The sequence below is a fragment of the Rhopalosiphum padi genome, chromosome 1 (assembly GCF_020882245.1).
Source record: "Rhopalosiphum padi isolate XX-2018 chromosome 1, ASM2088224v1, whole genome shotgun sequence".
NCBI lineage: Eukaryota > Metazoa > Arthropoda > Insecta > Hemiptera > Aphididae > Rhopalosiphum > Rhopalosiphum padi.
The window spans coordinates 49,980,509-50,000,840 of NC_083597.1; the positions used below are offsets into that span (position 1 = coordinate 49,980,509).

The window sequence follows — 20,332 nt, forward strand, 5'->3', positions numbered from 1 at the left end:
GTCTGTAGTTTTCTTTTCTTCCTCAGAACTACAAAGAAGCTATAGAATATAAAACTTAAAAGTTTATGTATTACTAGAAATTACAGTACACGGTTTTACGGCTATATCAAAAAAATACCTATTTTATAATCTAGATAATATTCTTACCTTTAAATTTGATAATAGGTAAATTTACTCTAATATTAATGCTAACGTCACAAAATGTATTCTGCTGAACGAAAATTTGTTATGATGTACGTTAGTAAGACAGAGACAACACATGCGGGTATGGCGTCCTCTTAATACTCCAACGATATATTATGTAAGTATACAGGTATTCTGTATACGGTAACCTGTAAACATATAAACTATCAAATCGGCCGATATCTATAGGCATAGGTAATTAATATTTGTATACATTTTTATTATTAGATACTTATATATAATCAACTCTAATTGTGGTAGGGGATAAGAAGACGGAATTCCTCCATTATTTATTGTAGTTTGAGACCTCCCGATAATTATTTTTACTAGAATTATAGGAGGACGTTATAGAATATAGACTATAAGTATGTTGTTTTTTACAAAACATTTTTTTAACATACATCATTTTTATATAATTTTTATTACAAAAATTATATTGAACAACACATTTAAATTAAATTAATTAAATCATTATTTTGATAAATATAGCATAATAAATTTATTTTATATCTATATTGTATAGCAATTAAAGAATACATTAATATGCGATTGTAATTTAAATAACAATAAAATAATATTTATTCATTTAAATTCATTAAAATTATTTAATGGAAACTTTTTATACTATTTTATTTTACTATTTATTTTAATGATTCGTAAGTTAGTCATTACTGCAGGTATGCTCATAAATTTAATTATTTAAGCAGTTATGGTTGATGCCCAAAGGATTTTGGGCCTTTTTCTTTCGTCCTTACAAGTTAGATTAAGTAAAACCATTTGAAGGGATGCTAATTTTTTTTGTGTCTAAGAGTCAACCTTAATTTATTTCTAACAAATTTATTCGTCGTACACACAGTATTCTGCAAGTCATCAACTGATCTATGCAAATGTGATGAAATATAACAATTACCATTAGTATCATTTGTAATGAATCTCGTAAATGTAACTAAGGAGATTTAATCACCCTAAAAAATCCAACCCTTTTTATCTTCGGTCATTTTTTTTAAAATTATTAATTTATAAGTTATTTTATTATATTTTTGGAATCAATAGTAAGTTTTATTTTTTGTCTGGCCTTTCTCATACTGGAAATAAAACCGTTTTATTGCATTAAATGTATTTAATAAAAACCAGATTTGACACATTTTTGATATTTTGTTGTTATTAAATATTATATTTGATTATTATTACTGCGACGTATATATATTTTATCGTTTATTGCACATCAGGTAAAATATTTATTAATTATGAATTTATTATAGAGACTAAAGAGAACAAACATAATATTTAAAACATTCATAGTGATGATGAGGTGAGTGAAGCGTGAAACAAATTTGCTTGCTCATTTAAAGTACCATTAGTTAGAATTTTAGCGTCCCCGTGCAATATTTTAGGTCTAGTCGTGTGCATGGACCACTGTAGCACATACCGTAGTAAAACAATAATAATTATTACCTAATATTACCTATATTGTTTGCGATGCGTACCATGGCAGGGTGCTAGGCAGCACCGTCAGTACGGTGTGTGGCAATAAGCGCGGAACACGATGCAGCTATAGCACGTCGTATACAATATAAAATTATATTATATTATATATTTTTTACCATTATCAGCGTGTGACGAGAGTGCGCACGTTTGTGTGTGTATACGCGTAGGAGTAGGGGAACGTGCAGGCCAGTCTAATAAAACCACGCGTGTATGTGTGCGTGTGCGCTTTTTTCCGTTTTATCGTAAGGTACCTATCACAGTTTTTAGTCTGGTTTGCCCGCCCGTCCGAGCAGTACGGTCTTGGTGTTTCAATTGACCGCCGCACGCAACGAGGAAAGTACGTAAATATTTTTTATTTTCCTTATGTCTTCATATTTTCTTCCACTCCACCGCGCCTTACACAATGAAAACGACACAATACGTTTAACTATTCAATACATTATTCGCATAAAAATATAATATATTATTAAAATCGCGGTTCCCTACGTAATTGTTTGTTTATAAATGTATAATAATATATCTTTACATAGTAATACGGATAAGTATAGTGTCCGTTGTCTAAAGTTATTCGAAATCAGCACCAGCCGTACATGACAAGTGATGTAAGTATAGGCTATAGTAGGTGCGATATTAAAATTACTATTTACTATGGTATAAGTACCACACAGTATAATAATATTATGATGTGCGACGATGAAGACGGCGCACGCCGCTGATCTCAATGCGTTTACATTCGTCCGCGGTTATTAATCGTTATCATTATTCAAACAGTTCGTGTTATAATATTATGCGAACGCCCGCCGTGGCTGTCGCGTTCGCGATTTAAAAATATTTTGTCATTTGGTAATGTGCGCGTTTTAGAATTAAAAAACGAAAATAATGCTTCTAGTTTTTGTTTTATGAGTATGTAGCAATAACGTACTTGACTGCACACTCTCTGTTATTTTACCGTCAATTTTGAATAGGTAATTCAAATGGAAATTTGTGTCCCACATCACGTACCTACACAACCTGTACTGCTTAGGTACATTATAATATATAACGTATTAACGTGCATTACGCCTAACTGCTTTTAGCGTACAAACAAAATATATGAACACACAATATGTCGTTGTTCTAAAAGGGTCTCGTTAAATCATGCTAAATTAATAATTTGACAATGCTCGATAACAGTCATTTCAAATGTTATGCTGGACCTCCCGTCAACAATAATTTGTATACCGTCTTTATGAATATGCAATTGTTCGACCTCTCGAACTAACCGAACCAATACATTATTATATCTTTAAATCGATATATAATAATATGTTACGTGTCTAATTGATATAGCCGTATCTATCGGGCAGCTCGCCGTATTTGCTTTTTAAAAGATAAATGATTAATGTTCCTCGCGTATGACCAATTTATTGCACACAGAGATATTCGGCGATTAAAAATAAAAATTCGTCACACTCTTATTGTTATCGATTATTTAATCGTGTTCGACCTGTGATATTATGATTACTAACGATTTAATGATTGACAACAGTAGTTGTTAATGAGTAGTCATAATGTTTACGACGATTTTAATAATGTTAACGATTTGATAATTGTTATGAACGCGCGAAGTTATTAGTCGAAATTTCAAATGATGGTATCGTGTTCATTAGTGATATAGGAATTTCTTATGTGGAATACATTTTAGTAAATAGTCCATTTATTTGTTATATTGAATAATGACTATATTGTTATTACGTTTTTAATTTAAAGTCATTAAATTGACTATATAGCAATAGTAACAACATAATGATGTAACAGACGAAAACATGTGGGTATTATAATTATGACGATGATGTTTTCTCCATTTAAATGTAGTTTTAAAACCACAATAAAAAACTACGTAGGTTAGATACTAATAAGTAGGTATCTATACTTAATCGTTTACCAGTTTAATCACACAAATGCCATACTTAGTTTCTAAAATTAAAAGCGTTACATAATATTATATTATATTTTATAGTATAGGTAATAATATGTTTAATATTATGTATAGTGATTGATAAACATAATATTGTATTATTTATTAATTTATTTTGTTACATGTAATTTGCAGATGATAGCTATAAATCATAATTGATAATTTCTATATAAGTATCACTTCGCGTTTTACTAAAGTCAATAATACGAAATTCCCAATGACTGTTAGAACTTATCGTTAAAAAAACCAGCACGCGTGTAAGTACAGTACTTGTATTCATACGAGATAACCCTATTATGTGACAAACTTATCACTAGGATTATAACTACTAAACTTTTAGCATATAATATAATAAACGTTTGAGATAAGTATAAAATAGATATTGTTTAAAATCAAATAATTATTAAAAACTTAACGATTAAGATTATAGTAAAATATATTTAATTTCATAATTTTAAGTGTCTATATCCCTATTACATATATAAGTACCTATAATAATTTAATAGAAATCAATTTCACATAATAATATGCATGTATCATTGTCCATAGCTCCAAAGCCCAAGGTATAGATTAATGAACATTGAACATGCTAAATTTTAAAGGCTAGTCGAACTATATTTTTAACCGAAGAATATTTATTATAAAAAAACTGCTAACTTGAAAATCAGTTTTTTCGAATAATTAAAATGGTATAACTATGTTTTGCGTAGGGTACAAAATCTGGAATTAGATTTTAGTAAATCGTTCGACTAAGTTAAAAAATTATTTTCTAAATTATCTACCTTCGTCGAAGTTCAGATTATGATAGGTTTTAGAGTTATATGGCTTATAAAAATATATATAGGTTGAAAAATAAAAATATATCACAGTTTAGCAGTTACTAAAAACTCGTCTATTCACTTTCTCACTCTCTTACACGTTTTGTTTTTATCAAAGAATACTCATTATTTCAAAAACTATGTTTTGAAAAAAATTATTTTTTACAAAATAACATTTAAAAAAAAATAAATATTTTTAATCTTAATTTGTTTACCTTTGTTCAACATAACATGAATTTTTAATTCCTTATTTCAAAGCAACATATTTTTCAGAGTACTTTGATGGATGTATAAAAATTGAATTTTAGATGAATATTTTATGAGGCAAGTATTTAACCATAAAAATATAATTTAAAAAAAGTTATTTTGTAGTAATGACTTAAGCGTTAAATGAGAGCAAGTAGTACAATTAAAAATACAAACAATTGTTAAAGATTAAGACTATCTTATCGTTTGTATATAAATAAATCAATAACAATGATTTATAATAATTTCGTGCGTGCTACGTAATAAACATAAAAACATAATATTTATATATATATATATATACTGAAAATTGAAACATTTATTATTTAAAAAATGTTTTTTTTACATATTAAGAAGACTACCATTTATAGATATAATTTTGTATGTATAGAATTACTACATATTTATCGCATATTTGTTCATAACTGAAAACATCAAATTTGTAACACCAACAAATAGCAACAATCAATGGCATACCAGACATTTTGGGTACCTACATCCAAGTTGAGAGTTCCGGTAATTTCATAATGAAATTAAAAAAAACACTCTACAATTACTTTTTTTTAATCAAATAGAGATTCAAAAATTTGGTTTTAAATATAATTGTAATTACTAATTATAGTACAACAATGATATTATTATTATTTCTTGACTTGTAGCATTAGACTCTTTCTTAAATTAATCAATATTTAATAATTTAATGTTTGAGTTTAAGAGGGCCTCCATAGTGCACCTTCAATAGGCCATAGAGACATCAAGTTTCATAGATCATGCTGCGCTACTGCTTGCAATACTAATTTGCTCGGAATTTAATTTTCATAATAAATACAATTAACGGTTTGTTTTTTTTTAATTTCGTGACAAATAAAAGTAATTCCTACTTGTAAAATAATCTAACTTTATGTGTATTTTTTAATATAAAATTGACACGCTTATAATGTTTTCCGATATTTATCATCATTAAAATATAATATACTATACTCATAGATCGAAAAAAAATTATTGTATATTACCTGGAATCAAAATTGAATTGAAATAAATAATTTACTCTCACGTTCATTAAAACAATGTCTTTGAACGAAAACGTAATAAAAAAACAGTACGAAATATATCCATACCTAATTAATTTTTCTTAAAACATTATTGTATTGTATATATTAACTTACTATAAAGTACAAACTATAAATATATAATTCAATACACTTATACGTGTTAACTCTAAATATTAGGTTATATATTTACTCTTATATTTTTAGATTCTGAACGGAGTGATTTTTTATAACGTTTTTACGCGGTCCGCTAGAGGTACTACATTAAACTAATTTCTTAAGAGGAAATGATACTAATTATTTGTCATTTTTGTCTATTATAAAAAATATTTTATGTAGTACCGCTAATCAATATGCTTATATTTTATAAGAAATAAATAAATTGACCAATTCCTAAGTTCAAAGAATAATCTTATAATTGTATAGGTTTTTGTATAGAATTTTCAATATACCTTTAAATTTAAAAATTTTTGTAAGTACTTATCACATTTTAAAATAAACATATACAATATACATAGAAGATGTATAAATGCTAACAATTTTCTAGTATTCTACTTAAAATGAAAAATTAGTGTATCATATTGACATATGACACACATCTTCACACATACCTTTAGAATACTATTAACTCTAATTTAAAAACATAATATATTAAATGAAACTTTTTTTAAAAACCTTTCTTGAAACTTATTTACATCACTTTAATAACTTATAATGTGATTGGCCTAAATTATTTTTTGATGTTATATAAATGTAATACAATTACTTACATTACTATTAAGCAATAACTAGGAATTATTTAAAACATAATGTGTACAATGTGTATAACTATTACCTACTTCCTAATACCTAATACTCTGTTTTTCACTGAATACCTATATTTTTCTAAAGAATAAACCATCTATAATTATTATTTACATTCATATTTAATAATTTATACTTATATGATTTAGATTCAAAATGTCAATAATAAAAACCGAAACAACCGAAGCACTGATAGAAAGAGGGTTTGAATTTTTTGCAAAACATTTCCCAGATGTTGAAAAACCTGATAAATTGGGTATTGGGCCCGGACGAGTAAATTTAATTGGAGAACACACGGATTATAATGACGGGTTCGTATTACCTATGGTGAGTAAATCAAATAATTTATATTTATTATTTTGTATATTACTTCAAATAAAATTAAAAATGCAATAATATATATAAGTAGATACATAAGAGATTAGAATAGATATTGCTTTATGATTTTACGTTTATAAATATATAAGTTGTTGTTGAATATTGAATGAATGAGAAAACAAACCATTTTTACATTTAGATATAGGTACCGCATTAGGTATAAATACGCATTTCGAATATTGTGATAGTTAGATTCAAGTATTGTAATTTTCTTAGAAATGGACGATTTGTTAATCGTTTTTTTGTTAAATAATATATTAAGTCAATTTTAGGTTTTTTAAATCAACTTGGTTTAGGTTTAAAGGTTTATTAGTCGTATTCATCAGACACTTGAAACCTAAGTGACCTGTATACTTGTATGATGGTCGCACAAACTTCGTCTGAATGCATGGGTACTTAAATTTAAATTAATTTCATTATTTTAATAAATGACCTGTTATACATTTTTATTTTTATTTATTAAATTTTGTGTATTAGTTACTTGGTATTTTTTCTAAGAGAACAATACATAAACCCCTCCCCACACAAAAAAAATCACAATCAACAACAACAATTCAATAATAAATAATTAGTGACAAACAACTAACACATCGAGCCAAATTACGCCCAAAACGTAATATATGAAAAATAATTACTGGAAGCCTTAAATTACTCTGACAGCGACGTATAGACAATATTTTTGATAATAAATAGATCAAGGTCGTCTTGTCCAAAAAACATTAAAGATTTAGGTAATTTGTTATTTTTTAATTTTGAAGTAAGTTATATGCATTTAAAAAAATTAAAACTATAAATTATTTAAATTATTATTTTTTATTTTATAATGCTCACAACTTGCTTCAAAGTTAAAATATTAAAAAGCCTTCGCTGGATCCTGGTTTTGAATAATATTCTTACCTTTAAATTTGATAATAACTCAATTCACTATAATACAAGAAATAACTGTAAAATTAATTATTATAAACGTACAATTTGGTACATTATACGTACAATTATTAAAACGATTTTAATGGTTTTTTAAATTTATCTAAATTCAAAACCGATTTTTTGAGTTGTTAAAATGTTTATTCTAAGGATATAATATCTTTTATAAATGATTTTACAAAATTATAAAATTGAATTAATCTATTACTTAATAATAAAATAAAAAAAAAATTATTATTATACTCGAAAATTCTTAACAATTATTAATAATACAATTTAGTTTATATTGCCACAGGACACTCTTTAAGACTTAAATGGCATAAAATATTGAAGGATTTGAATAAATTCATTATTAAAGGAAAAATAGGGATGAACATACTCTCGGTGTAGTTCCATCTTGTATTATATAGGTATAATTGAAAAAATGTAGGTGTTACTGATAAAGTATTTATGATATTATTGATATGTGGCGTTAACTATACTTTGTATATGCTCGAAATAATTCATACATATTACCCTGTATTTAAAATGTACTTTATACATACGTTTAGGCGTGTTATAATTTATGATATGAATTAAAAACTAATTAATAACCTTGGTTGGAGTTTTAGTGGACATAATTTTATCAACAACGTATTTTTGATAATTTAAGGGTACCTACGTGAGTGTATACGTATATTTACATGGTCGTTCAAAATTGTTTGTAGGTATATCGTTATAGGTATATCGTTTTTATATCATATAAAATGTATGTAAAAATCGTACATTTTATTACTGTCAGTATAGTCAGTATCGTATAGACTGTAATGCCTATTCACATTCATTATTCATTCTTAGTGTTTGTATTTTTTTGCATTTTCTATCGTATTCATCATGAATAAGTAAGAAGCATGACCAAGTATAAACTTGGTTTTAGAGTTATCGTACAATTATTGAAAGCTTACTATTTAATTTAACATCGTACAACAACATTTGTCATCCCTAATTTAAATGTTAAATATGATGTGTACCGTAGTCCGTATTATATGAGTTATATACCTATAATTCTTTATTTCGTCTCTATATTTATATTATTTTTTCTTTTTTTTAATTTTGTATGAATTTTAATAATAATTTATATAATTTTTATCAAATAAATTTAATTCTCAAATAATTTTTTTTTTTTTTTAATGCCCTTCCTTATTAGTACATTTTTTTTAACGTCCACTGGCATAAATACTTGTATTTATGCTAATAATCAATGTACATATTTTTTTGTTTTACTAGGTATTAAATATTAATTTTTTAATTTGTTTTATTTATATTTTACACTACAATTAAACTTGAATATTTCAATGCCTGTCTTAACGCACTTAACTATTTTGAAATAATTCTTAATACATAATATGATTTATAGATATCTACATATAGTATAATATTTGTTATTTAACATATTATTCAAGACGATTGAAAATTTCACAGGACCCTAACCCAGGATTATTTATATTTAGTCACTAATTTTAATATTTATCAGGTATAGAACATTAAAGATTTACGGTCATGTTACATGTACCTATAAAAGTTAAGTAAATTTTTTATTTAAATTATTTAAAAAAATATATACTCTCATAAAAACTAAATCAATGTTTTGCTTACAATATTACTTATTTATATATTAATTTGATTCATTTTTGTTGATAACAGTATATCTATAAACTTTGATATTTTTGAAACTTAATATTAGCTGGTGATTTATAATTATATATTGTAAAATATTGGTTATCGTGAAAAATACAGTTTTAAATTAAATTGTACTAAATTTATAAATGATCATAATAGGTATTATATTATTAATTGCTCTTTAATTTATCAAATATGTATCGTTAGTTGTAACCATAGCAGTGGTACTGCATACATAAACATTTTGTTTTTGTATCTAAGTACTTATTAATTAGATTACCCTATTTTTGGCTTTTAAACTATGACATCATTAGATTACATTTATAATTGTTTAAAGTACATTATCGTTAATCGTATTTTATCTTATTTGTTACCTTTTGCAATGTAAATGATGCCTTGAGTATTCTATTTATTCTATTTACAACAAACACACTCACATACACATATTATTGAATAAATTTAAACACTTCCTTAATTACTTAATTAGTAGTTTAGTTGAGTTAGTTAAAAACATTAAATTATTTATAGAAAAAAACCTTTCACCCTGATAACTTGTATACATATTTTTTATAACTACTTACGTCAATGAACAATAATACAAATAACAAAAATAAATGTATTTATAAACGATTATTTCAATGTCTCATAGTGAATAGACTTTAAACTTAGTGAATGTAAAAATTAAATTGTTTTAATTATAATTTATTGGTAATTATTAATTTTTAACTAATTTCTCTAAATATCTAAATATTAAGAGATTTTAAATTTAAAAAACACTATTTTCAGAATTTAAAAATAAAGTATAATATTTATGGAGTGATTCACCAATCATGCTGATTACCAATATTTTTCCTTTAATAATGTGTTTATTCAAATTCTGATTTTTTGAATTTTCAAGTTTAAAAATCATATTATAAGTACTTCGATTTTTATAAGTCATTTCAGGATTATGGTGTCCACACAAATCTAATTAGGACCAACTTCTTTTACTTCAAATGAATAATAACAGATTATTTCTTTCTTTAAAGTTGGTGTCAAATCAAAATTTGAACGAGTATAGTTTCTAAATTATTAAACTTTATGAACTGATTTGAAAATTACATTAACTAGCATTTGTTAGTATGCTTGTAAAAACTTTTCAGTATATTAAGCAGCCAAGCAGGAAATAGATTTACTAGTATTTATTTATTTTATATATAATTTAAAACTATTATTAAGGATTATAATCATTTTTACGGAAAGTCAAATCACTCATAAACTATTCTTACTTAATTCGAAATAGATACATACATTTTTTTTTATAAAAATTAGCTACTCAACAGTTTATAGTAAAACAGTTTGTATCGTTATAGGACATTCATCAACCTATAAAACGTTAAACGCTCAACGCATAAAAATCATAATATGTAAAAATACAGTCTCAAAGTATATTTAAATTGTTAGTCATTTTAAAAACCGGCATTTTATTAAATGCATAATTAGAGTACCTATAATAAGGGAGTAAGCATATTTGGTGAATCTTGTAAATTATATCGATTATCTACAATAGTATGTGAATATTTTTAGGGAAAATATTCAGGCAATTTTTATATTAATAAATTGATTAGTTACCGTATTTTAAAACTGTTTAAAAGATTATGGGTAGACATTAAAGGGTTATTTTATACTTTCGAGTAATAACGAATATCGACTTCAATAAATTTTCAATTTTAGCCTTAGTTCTAATAATCTAACTTATAGTTAATTAAAAAATAAAAAAAACTGAAGAAGCCACTTTGCTGTATAGTAGGTTTTGAGTGTGCATGTGCATATAAGAAAGTATAATTTATGTACGAGGAACCTTGAATGAAATTGTCAAACTGTATTACCGAGTATAATATATATTTGAATATCCAAAGTTGTTAAAATTTGAATTTAAAGCGTTCATGAAAAATGTATGTGACTTTACACTTAAATTCTTTTTAAATTTCATATAAAAGAGGTAAAAGGAATCTTTTATTAGATTATCAAACTTAGCTACTTAGGAGTTAGGGTATAACAATTTAAAATTTTATGAATTTTTACTACAAAATAATTTATACATTTCGTTATTTAAAAAATCAAAATTTGATCTTTAAACGTATATAACAAAATCATAGGCGGATATCGGGAGGAGGGGGGCTTAGCCCCCAAATGTTTCAATACACCCCCCAAAAATCGAATGTAATATGTTATACTTGTGTATAGAAAGAGGTGCGGGGTCACTTTACATTGCATTATTATAACCCCCCTAAAAATTCAACTAAATGTCCGCCTATGAGCAAAATTGTGACTATGGATTTTAGATATTTTTTAATTTCTGTTGGAACAACTTATAAGGAACATGGTATTATATTTTAGAAAAAAAAGATACTAAATAAGTAAAAAATTGCAAATGTCTAACATAAAAAAATATATTTATAAAAATTCTAACTAATTGGTAAAAATGTCATGTTTCTAATATTTTATTTTTGAAATACAACAAAAATTTAGATCTATATTCTTGTTCTCTTTTTTTGTCTTATAGTTTATTTTTTATTTTATTTTACTATATACTTTTCTTATAATGATGTATACTTAATACTTTTATATTTTAAGCTTTCATGCGTTTATTAAACGGTTTTGTCAAAATTGGTTTTCCTTAAAAATTCTCGCTTTTCCCGATTGTTTGAAAAGTAATTTTTTACTTTTGACTTCCATAAAAACAAAGTAATTTGAATTTGCTATCAAAAACCCTTCTCAGAGTTAATGATTAAAGTATTTTTACTGTTTCAAAAGAATGACAAAATAACCGAAAATAAAATGTTTTAAAAAAATGTTTTTACTTTGCTCATAATCTAAAATAATTATGTAGCGTTAGTTATCAACTAGATATTCGTTATTAGTGTAATGTTTCTTTGATGTTTATCACTAGAGTACAATATAATAAATTTATATATTCTTATATTATATAGAGATGATATTTTAATAACTATTAATGTAGAAAGTTGCACATTAATGAGAAATTATATTGAATGTTAATAATGTTTATATTTTATCTACTTTTAACATCTAATTATATGTATTATTATGAATTGTATATACAATTGTAATCAAACATGCAAAATAATGCTATTGTAAATTGACTCATGATAAAATTTAAGTTCTTATGTGTTATACTGTTATAACTTATAACGTAATATTATTATGAATATCAAGGCCGTAACTGGGAGAAAGGTCCAGGGGTCCAGGCCTCCCCTGAAATCTTTTAAAGTTAAAACATTTTAGTGGTGAATGTAAGGTATAATATAGGTAATAGTAAGTATTTACATTAAAAAAATGTTGGACTGCTTCTTCCCCCCTGAATTTTTTTCAGTTTCGACCATAATGAATATTATTGATACAATGATACCATATAATATATATAATTTAAATTAAATTTGATAAGTCTCTTAGTTTATAAAAATTCAGCATAATCAAAATGACTTAAAATCACTGTATTTATTTAATATTTTGCATTGTGATATTATATAATATTATGACATCATAATAATAATCCACCATTTAGAAGCTTTTAGCACGTAATTGTTTTTAAATATTTTATTTTTGTAAAGCGTTAAATATTGAACTGTATTTAAAACACTAACCACTTGTTTATACCCCTTCATTTTTCAAATAAAATAAAGTATTTTTTAAGCAGATTCTGCCAAAAAATATTGCCTCTATTTATATGAATAATTTATTTAGAATTCCTATAAAATGTTGTAATGTGCATGACGAAAAAAAATCGTAATAGGAATAATAAATATTATATCATATATTATTATTTATTTCGCTAAGTTTCCACACTGTTTTATGGCATTTGAACTAGTACCTATATATTATAATGTACTATTTATTCCATTATTAAACCATCCGGAAACTAATCTAAGCCTTGCAGGACGAAGGAGATAAACTAGATCACATTTATTATAATATACCTATAATATTTTAACGGGTTTATTTGAAAATTTCTTTTAATACTCACGTCTTTACATATTACCTGCCGCTTTTATTTCAATTTGTATACCTATTCGTGAATTTTTGTTTGATGGAAATACTTGTATTTACAACATACATGTTTATAAAGCTTCAAATGAAAAGATTTTCACGATTTATTGTGTAAACGTTTATTAATCGTATATTTTTGTTCATTTTATATAGGCATTGCCCATGGTGACAATAATGCTGGGACGAGCCAACAATAGTGACACATGTCGCGTAGTTACTGCATGTAATGATTTCGATGAAATCCAGGACTCGAATAAAACCGAATTTAAAATTCCTACCGTCAAGCCGCTGTACGTGGGCACACCTAAATGGGCCAACTACGTCAAAGGAGTGATCGCATGCTTCCAAAGTGCGTACCCATAGGCACGTACTGTTTATTTGAATAAGTATAATACGTTGTTTAATTAGTTTGGTCATTAACAAACAATGCGTCGATGATAGATAAATTAGAGACCATTATAGACTAAACAGTAAACATTCACGAGTTTTTTTCGAGCTTTTCATCCAAAAATTGATACTTGTCTTATATACACAAAATATTATACTAATGCCATTTGCCGGCAAATACATAAATATAACTTAACTAAACTGTATATATTAAAATATTATATTAACATAACGTATATAACTTAATATAATTATATTTTTTCTTCTTGGCACATTTTTTTTTCACTGCGCCAATAATGTTACAGTGATTGACAGGGAATACAAGATACAATCTTTATAAAATTGAAATTGTCCTTACAACATTTACGAGAAAATAACACAGTTTTTTACCACAATTTGGTCCTTTACTACTTTCTCTGAAGAAGTAATAAAAAACTCGTTTAAATAATGTTAATAAATTTATTTATACTATTTTATGTTAAACGCTGAAACGCATACTTCCAACTGTTAAAAGAAATATAAATAAATAGTAATAGAAGGATTTTATTTTCTTATTAATTTTTAAAATATTATTCTAATATCATTTAAAAATGAAGATCTTAAAAAAATATTATAAAAAAAATCAAATTATTTTACGCAAGAAATATCTGTTTGTGACCTAGAAATTGACCGTCAGAGACTTTTACATGGCAAATTTCGATTTTTTGAATGGAGCTTAATTAACGATCAAACACTGTACTAAACTAATAATGCTTAAAGAATAATGTGCAGCAAAGAAACAAATACGTATACTAGTATGACGTAGAACGAAATGCATGCTCCCTTTATTCATTAATAATGCACTGTTTATTCAAATTCTGATTTTAAGAATTTTTAAGCATACTCTAAAGCTGGTACACATGTTTTTTATACCATTGAAAGAGTGTCATGCGGTGATAAAAAATTATTTTTTCCAAATAAAACCCGACTTTTATCGATGTAAATTACTTATGCCTATTAAAATCTAATTATAAATTACTCACTTTTGACTTATTAAAATCTATGTACAAGTATATACTGTATACTATTATGTAGGATAATTATAATCCTTAATAATGGTTTTACTAATATGAGCATAAATTTATGTAAGTTTATTATATAAACATAATATTTGAATATAATTAATATACAAAATATTTAGTCTATAGCGCCTACTAACTCATAAATTTTATAAATTGTAAATATTTATAGATTTATATCACTTAATATAATTTTAAAATCATCATAGTCAAATATCTTATAAGCCTATTATGATGGATTTTTATTCTTAGTGCATACAGTAACTCAAAATTTCGTAGTCCAAATTTGAATTGATAAACATCAATATTTTTATAAAATCGATCTGTTTAACTATTTACTGCCAAAATAAATTATTCTCATGAGAATAAAGAAGTTTGTAACGCCACAAAATGTTCTTTATGTAGTATAAAAATCTATAAATATTTGAAAATATAATCTTTTACAAATTCTAAATATCAGAATTTTAACAAATGTACAAAGAAAGGAAAAATTGATAGAGAGCATTAAGCAAGCTTGGTAACTCAATTAGTATATTAAAAACCAATTTTTAATTTTTCCCATTTAGGTATAATAGTAGGTTTTGATGCCGTAATTCTATCCAGCGTGCCTTTGGGTGGTGGACTGTCCAGCAGTGCTTCCCTAGAAGTAGCTACTTATTCATTCATCGAAGCTATTACAGGAAATAGAACAATTCAGTAATGAAAACTTTATGCATATAAATATAGTGTTGGGTAAACATTAAACAACTAAACCGTTAATTACATTTTTCAGATTAGTACAAAAAGCCATGGTATGCCAAAAAGCAGAGCATATGTTCGCTGGAGTACCTTGTGGAATAATGGACCAATTTATTTCTGTAATGGGAATAGAAGGTCATGCTTTACTCATAGACTGCAAGTATGTTTATTATATTGTAATTATATACATCTTAATGCAACGTTACTATTGTCATTTGGACTAGGGCCAATTTTTTTTATGATTGGGTGATTACTGATTATATGTTTCATTCAATAAAGGACGTAGGATGATTCGATGTAAAGACGTATACAAAAAGTTTCTTGTTCCTGTTTACACGTGACATCAAAATTATTATTTTGATTGTAATATTAATCTGGTTATACTGTAGAATCGATTTTTTATATTATTTATTATAGACCACACAGATTAATTTCTATAAAAGTCAGTTAATGGTTTTGTTTGATTTAATTTTTCCTTTAAGTCTATTTATTTTGTTTTCTTATTTTTTTTATAGATCATTACAATACGAACCCGTTCCGTTGACTGAATCCAATTACGTGTTTTTGATAACTAACTCCAATGTTCATCATGAATTATCCAGTAGCCAATACCAGCTGAGACGATATCAATGCGAAGAAGCAAGCGATTTGTTAAACGTTCAAAGTCTCAGATCCGCCACGATGGAAACCTTGAATAGTAAAGTCAACAACATTTCGACACTATAATAATAATTTATAAATATAAAATATTTCTTAGGGTGTTAATTATTTTACGCTTTGATTAAACAGAAGTACACTTGAATGGGAAAATGAATGAAATAATATATAAGCGCGCTAGACACGTAATAACGGAAATTGAACGAACAAAAACCGCTGCTGATGTATTAAAACGTGGCGACTACAAATCGTTTGGTGAACTCATGAATGCTAGCCATAACTCGTTAAGGTAATTTAATATTCATTTTTGTACGTGTTGATCACAATTTCTAATTTTTTATTTAAGGTTTTAATTGTTTTGATTAACGAGTGCTGAGTTGTGATACTAATAGTAATAGACAATAATAGTATAGGTGTCAACTTATATAACTAGTAATTTATCAATTATAACGATAAATACAATGATATAGAAAACATAAAAAAATTAATACATGCACAAATAAAAAAATATTAATAAGATGTTTTAAAAAAAACCAAGTACTATTCATATTTGGTAATTAGTTATCTTATCTAATTTATCATATAAAAATATACTTTTCAATGAATAATAAAGAGGAGTAAGGTTAAAACGTGAGTTATTTCCAAAAATAATTAATGCCATGATAATATTATTTATGATACCATGTTTCTATCATATACATTACATATTTTTATTAATTTAAGTTAACTTGGTTACTTTTCCTGGAGCAATATCTGTTGCATCATAAATTATTATTATGCATATCATTACTTAAATTTTATTATTAATTAAATGTTGGTTATTATATTATTCTGTTAACCACGGACCTATTTACAGATTTTATTTTTATTGTTACGGTTTCATATAGTTTATTGTTACATATCGACACGCAATGCAAGGTCATGCGTAAAGAAAAAACAATGACACTCGTGCACATTATATTTTATTAAAAATATTTTTACCTCGATGTTACAGTTTTTACTACAATTTTATATTCTGGAATTGGAACAGTCTTTTTTTTTTTGCTATTGATTGTGTTTACTGTTCAGTTTTTACTTTTATTATTCAAATAAAATAAATAATTTAAGGTATGTTTAAAAATACAATGATGTTGGTATACATTTTTCATTGTTGTAACACAATCATGTTAATTTTTCTATTCATACATTGATAATAACTACAATTAGCCATTAGGTACCTACTATGTATTATTGATTTTAATATTACGTGTTGATCCTAAGCGTATGAATTATTTTTTGTATTAACTTATATTTAAAAAATATATATATTATGTATATTGTTACTATTCAGGACTCAGGTGTACATAGTTCTCACATAGAATTTATACAGTTATGCCTAAGTAATATAGGTATTATAAAAATGTATTAAAAAATAAAAACTACAATTTTGTATCGTCCTGGCCTAGTTTGAATTGTATGATTATTACTAAGAAAATATAGAATTTTTGAAAGTAATCAAAACGAAAAATGTTTTCTAAAGCTTAACTAAACGCTGTAATATTATAATATGTTTTTCAATATTCTAAGTGCTGGATCGTGTTGAAAAATGAGAATATATACAGTATATATAACAAATTTAATAAATCATATTGTCGGTACCTACTGGCCAATGTAGCATTATTATTTATTAGTTTAATAATATTATCAACATAATCTTCGTAACTGTCGAGTATTATATACTTACCTACTTTAAATAATATGGTAAAATGTGTAAAGAATGGTATCGTCGTGCGCCTTTTTTATTATTATTAGACGGTACCTATATGACATAATTATAATATATATTATACGATTCGTGTTTATTGAATCCTATTTAAACCATTCATATCTTGTACATAACTTTGTCGTAACACTCGTAACAATGTTAATTGTTATTATATTTTTCAGGGACGATTTCGAAGTTTCCTGTCCAGAGTTGGATCAGTTGGTAGAATTGGCCAGAAAAGTGCCAGGTGTCCTTGGGTCTCGTATGACCGGAGGAGGTTTCGGTGGATGCACAGTCACATTGGTTAGGGCCATAGAGCTACAATTATATGGAATTACGCGTGTCCGCGCTGTGTAATTATAATATTATTATTAATATTTCGTTGTGCTTTTCAGGTGGACCAGGCTGCCGTTAACTCCGTCGTTAGTGCCATTAGTTCGGAATACAAAGGAAGTCCGAAATTCTACATAGTCTCGCCGTCATGCGGAGCGAAAATTGTCAAATTATAGTACACCGGCCGTGTTCTCACCAATAACCGTTTAAAGCCGTATTATTCATTATGCGGTATATATACCGTATTGAATAATAAAATCGCTCATGATGTATTTAGTTGTGTACATTTATTATGAATTGTTTTATGTTTAGACGTGTTTTTTTTATGAGATATACATAAATAATAACTATATACATATAATATATATTTTAATATAGTAGTAAATTTTATTTTAGTTCCAATACGCTTAGAAATAATTGTTATATACCTAAACCTAACTAAAAATTGCAATTTTGGAATCAATTATTGAAGGATATTATATACCGTGGAGACGTGGAATATAACCAATAACCATACAATATAGATATCTATATTCCATAGCTCATGGTCACAATTTTTTCTATAACTATACCGATCAATAAATTGTTGGTTTTTGTATAGTTACTATAGTGTTATAGCTTGTACAATTAATGTCAATACTCCACAATGGATTCAGTAGTATCACGCATACGTAATTGTAGCTGGTCTTGTAAAAATGTAGAATAAGCATCTTTCTTACCCATGGGGTGCGCACCGCTCAACACCTTTTTTGTATTATTATTTATTTCCATTTGTATTCATTATATTTATCTGCTGAAATTATTTAAAGTTAAAACAGCCCCAAAATTATTAAATAAAAATATGAATTATTTATAATTTAAATCTTCAAAGATCATGGATAATAATATAGCTTGTGCCCTGTAGATAGGTGTTTTGTGATTAGTTGATTATATCTAATAAAAAATTGCTAAAATAAAAATAAAATCAAACTTTTTAATAACTATTTTGTCGAATAATGTCTGAATAACTCAAATTTAATTTATTGTTATTTTAAATTGCTTTTCATTTTGTTATTAGACCAAAAATACATTAAAGACAAAAATAGTAGAATTAATGGAAAATTTAATAAGATCTAGTAGAAGGAACAACCCAATTTAAATACTTTAACTAAAACATTAAAATAAGATGCAGAATACACCGGATTTATCAGTGAGGGTCTTAAGATATTAGATTGGCGTACATACAAACAAAAGAAAGAAAACTTATATACGTTTATAAACTAAGGTATTACACAAACTAATGAGAACTTAAAAAAAACCCAAAATTAAAAAAATATATAATAAATTTATCGTTTGCTTAGAAATCAAATTAGATTTTAACTAATCATAAGTTTATATAAGTATCTATGATCAAAATAAATTGACTTATTAAAATGAATTCGTATAATAATGAGTACCTATACATAAATGTATAGGTACTCATAATACAATAAAATTATCATTTTAATTATAATATTGATTAATATTGATTATATTGATGTAATTTTAAATTTTAAGCAGATTATAAAATTTTTTTCATTAATTTAATTATAATTTTATCCATCTTATATAATTTTAGCAGTAAAAACTAAAGATTATAAAACAAACGTAAATATTACTGGTAAAAAGTGCACTACGTCTTCTTACCACCCACCCACATAATTGCATGGATATTAAATCCTTCATAAACTGTGGAATGTATATATACTGCATATAATTCACCAGTATGGTACACTGAACACTGATCAGTGGTCTACAATACCTGCAAAGTATACACACGACACTCATAAGACTATGCGTGTGTCACAAGACCTGAATATGAATTTTGGCGCCACTGAATGAAT

The 20,332-nt window shown here is 25.7% G+C and overlaps 1 protein-coding gene across 3 annotated transcripts; it reads left to right on the top strand.

Moving 5' to 3' along the window:
• The first annotated feature begins 1,858 nt into the window (after positions 1-1,858).
• Positions 1,859-18,843, top strand: LOC132917040 (galactokinase-like). Of its 3 annotated transcripts, XM_060977557.1 has the most exons (10): positions 1,905-2,008; positions 4,720-4,770; positions 6,695-6,872; positions 13,707-13,902; positions 15,565-15,694; positions 15,771-15,896; positions 16,252-16,433; positions 16,526-16,682; positions 18,320-18,440; positions 18,533-18,843. In XM_060977557.1, exons 2-10 carry the CDS (start codon positions 4,766-4,768, stop codon positions 18,644-18,646), a joined length of 1,209 nt encoding a protein of 402 aa, XP_060833540.1. In that variant the 5' UTR covers positions 1,905-2,008; positions 4,720-4,765; the 3' UTR covers positions 18,647-18,843. The 3 variants fall into 3 exon arrangements, with proteins under 3 accessions (XP_060833541.1, XP_060833540.1, XP_060833542.1); XM_060977558.1 differs by lacking the exon at positions 4,720-4,770 and having other exon boundaries at positions 1,859-2,008; XM_060977559.1 differs by lacking the exons at positions 1,905-2,008; positions 4,720-4,770 and adding an exon at positions 2,058-2,273.
• Positions 18,844-20,332: the final 1,489 nt, after the last annotated feature.

Coding starts and splice junctions, on each gene's coding strand:
- LOC132917040 (XM_060977557.1), top strand. Junction 13,903..15,564: donor AGTGATCGCATGCTTCCAAA/GTGCGTACCCAT, acceptor TTTCCCATTTAG/GTATAATAGTAGGTTTTGAT. Junction 15,695..15,770: donor ACAGGAAATAGAACAATTCA/GTAATGAAAACT, acceptor TACATTTTTCAG/ATTAGTACAAAAAGCCATGG.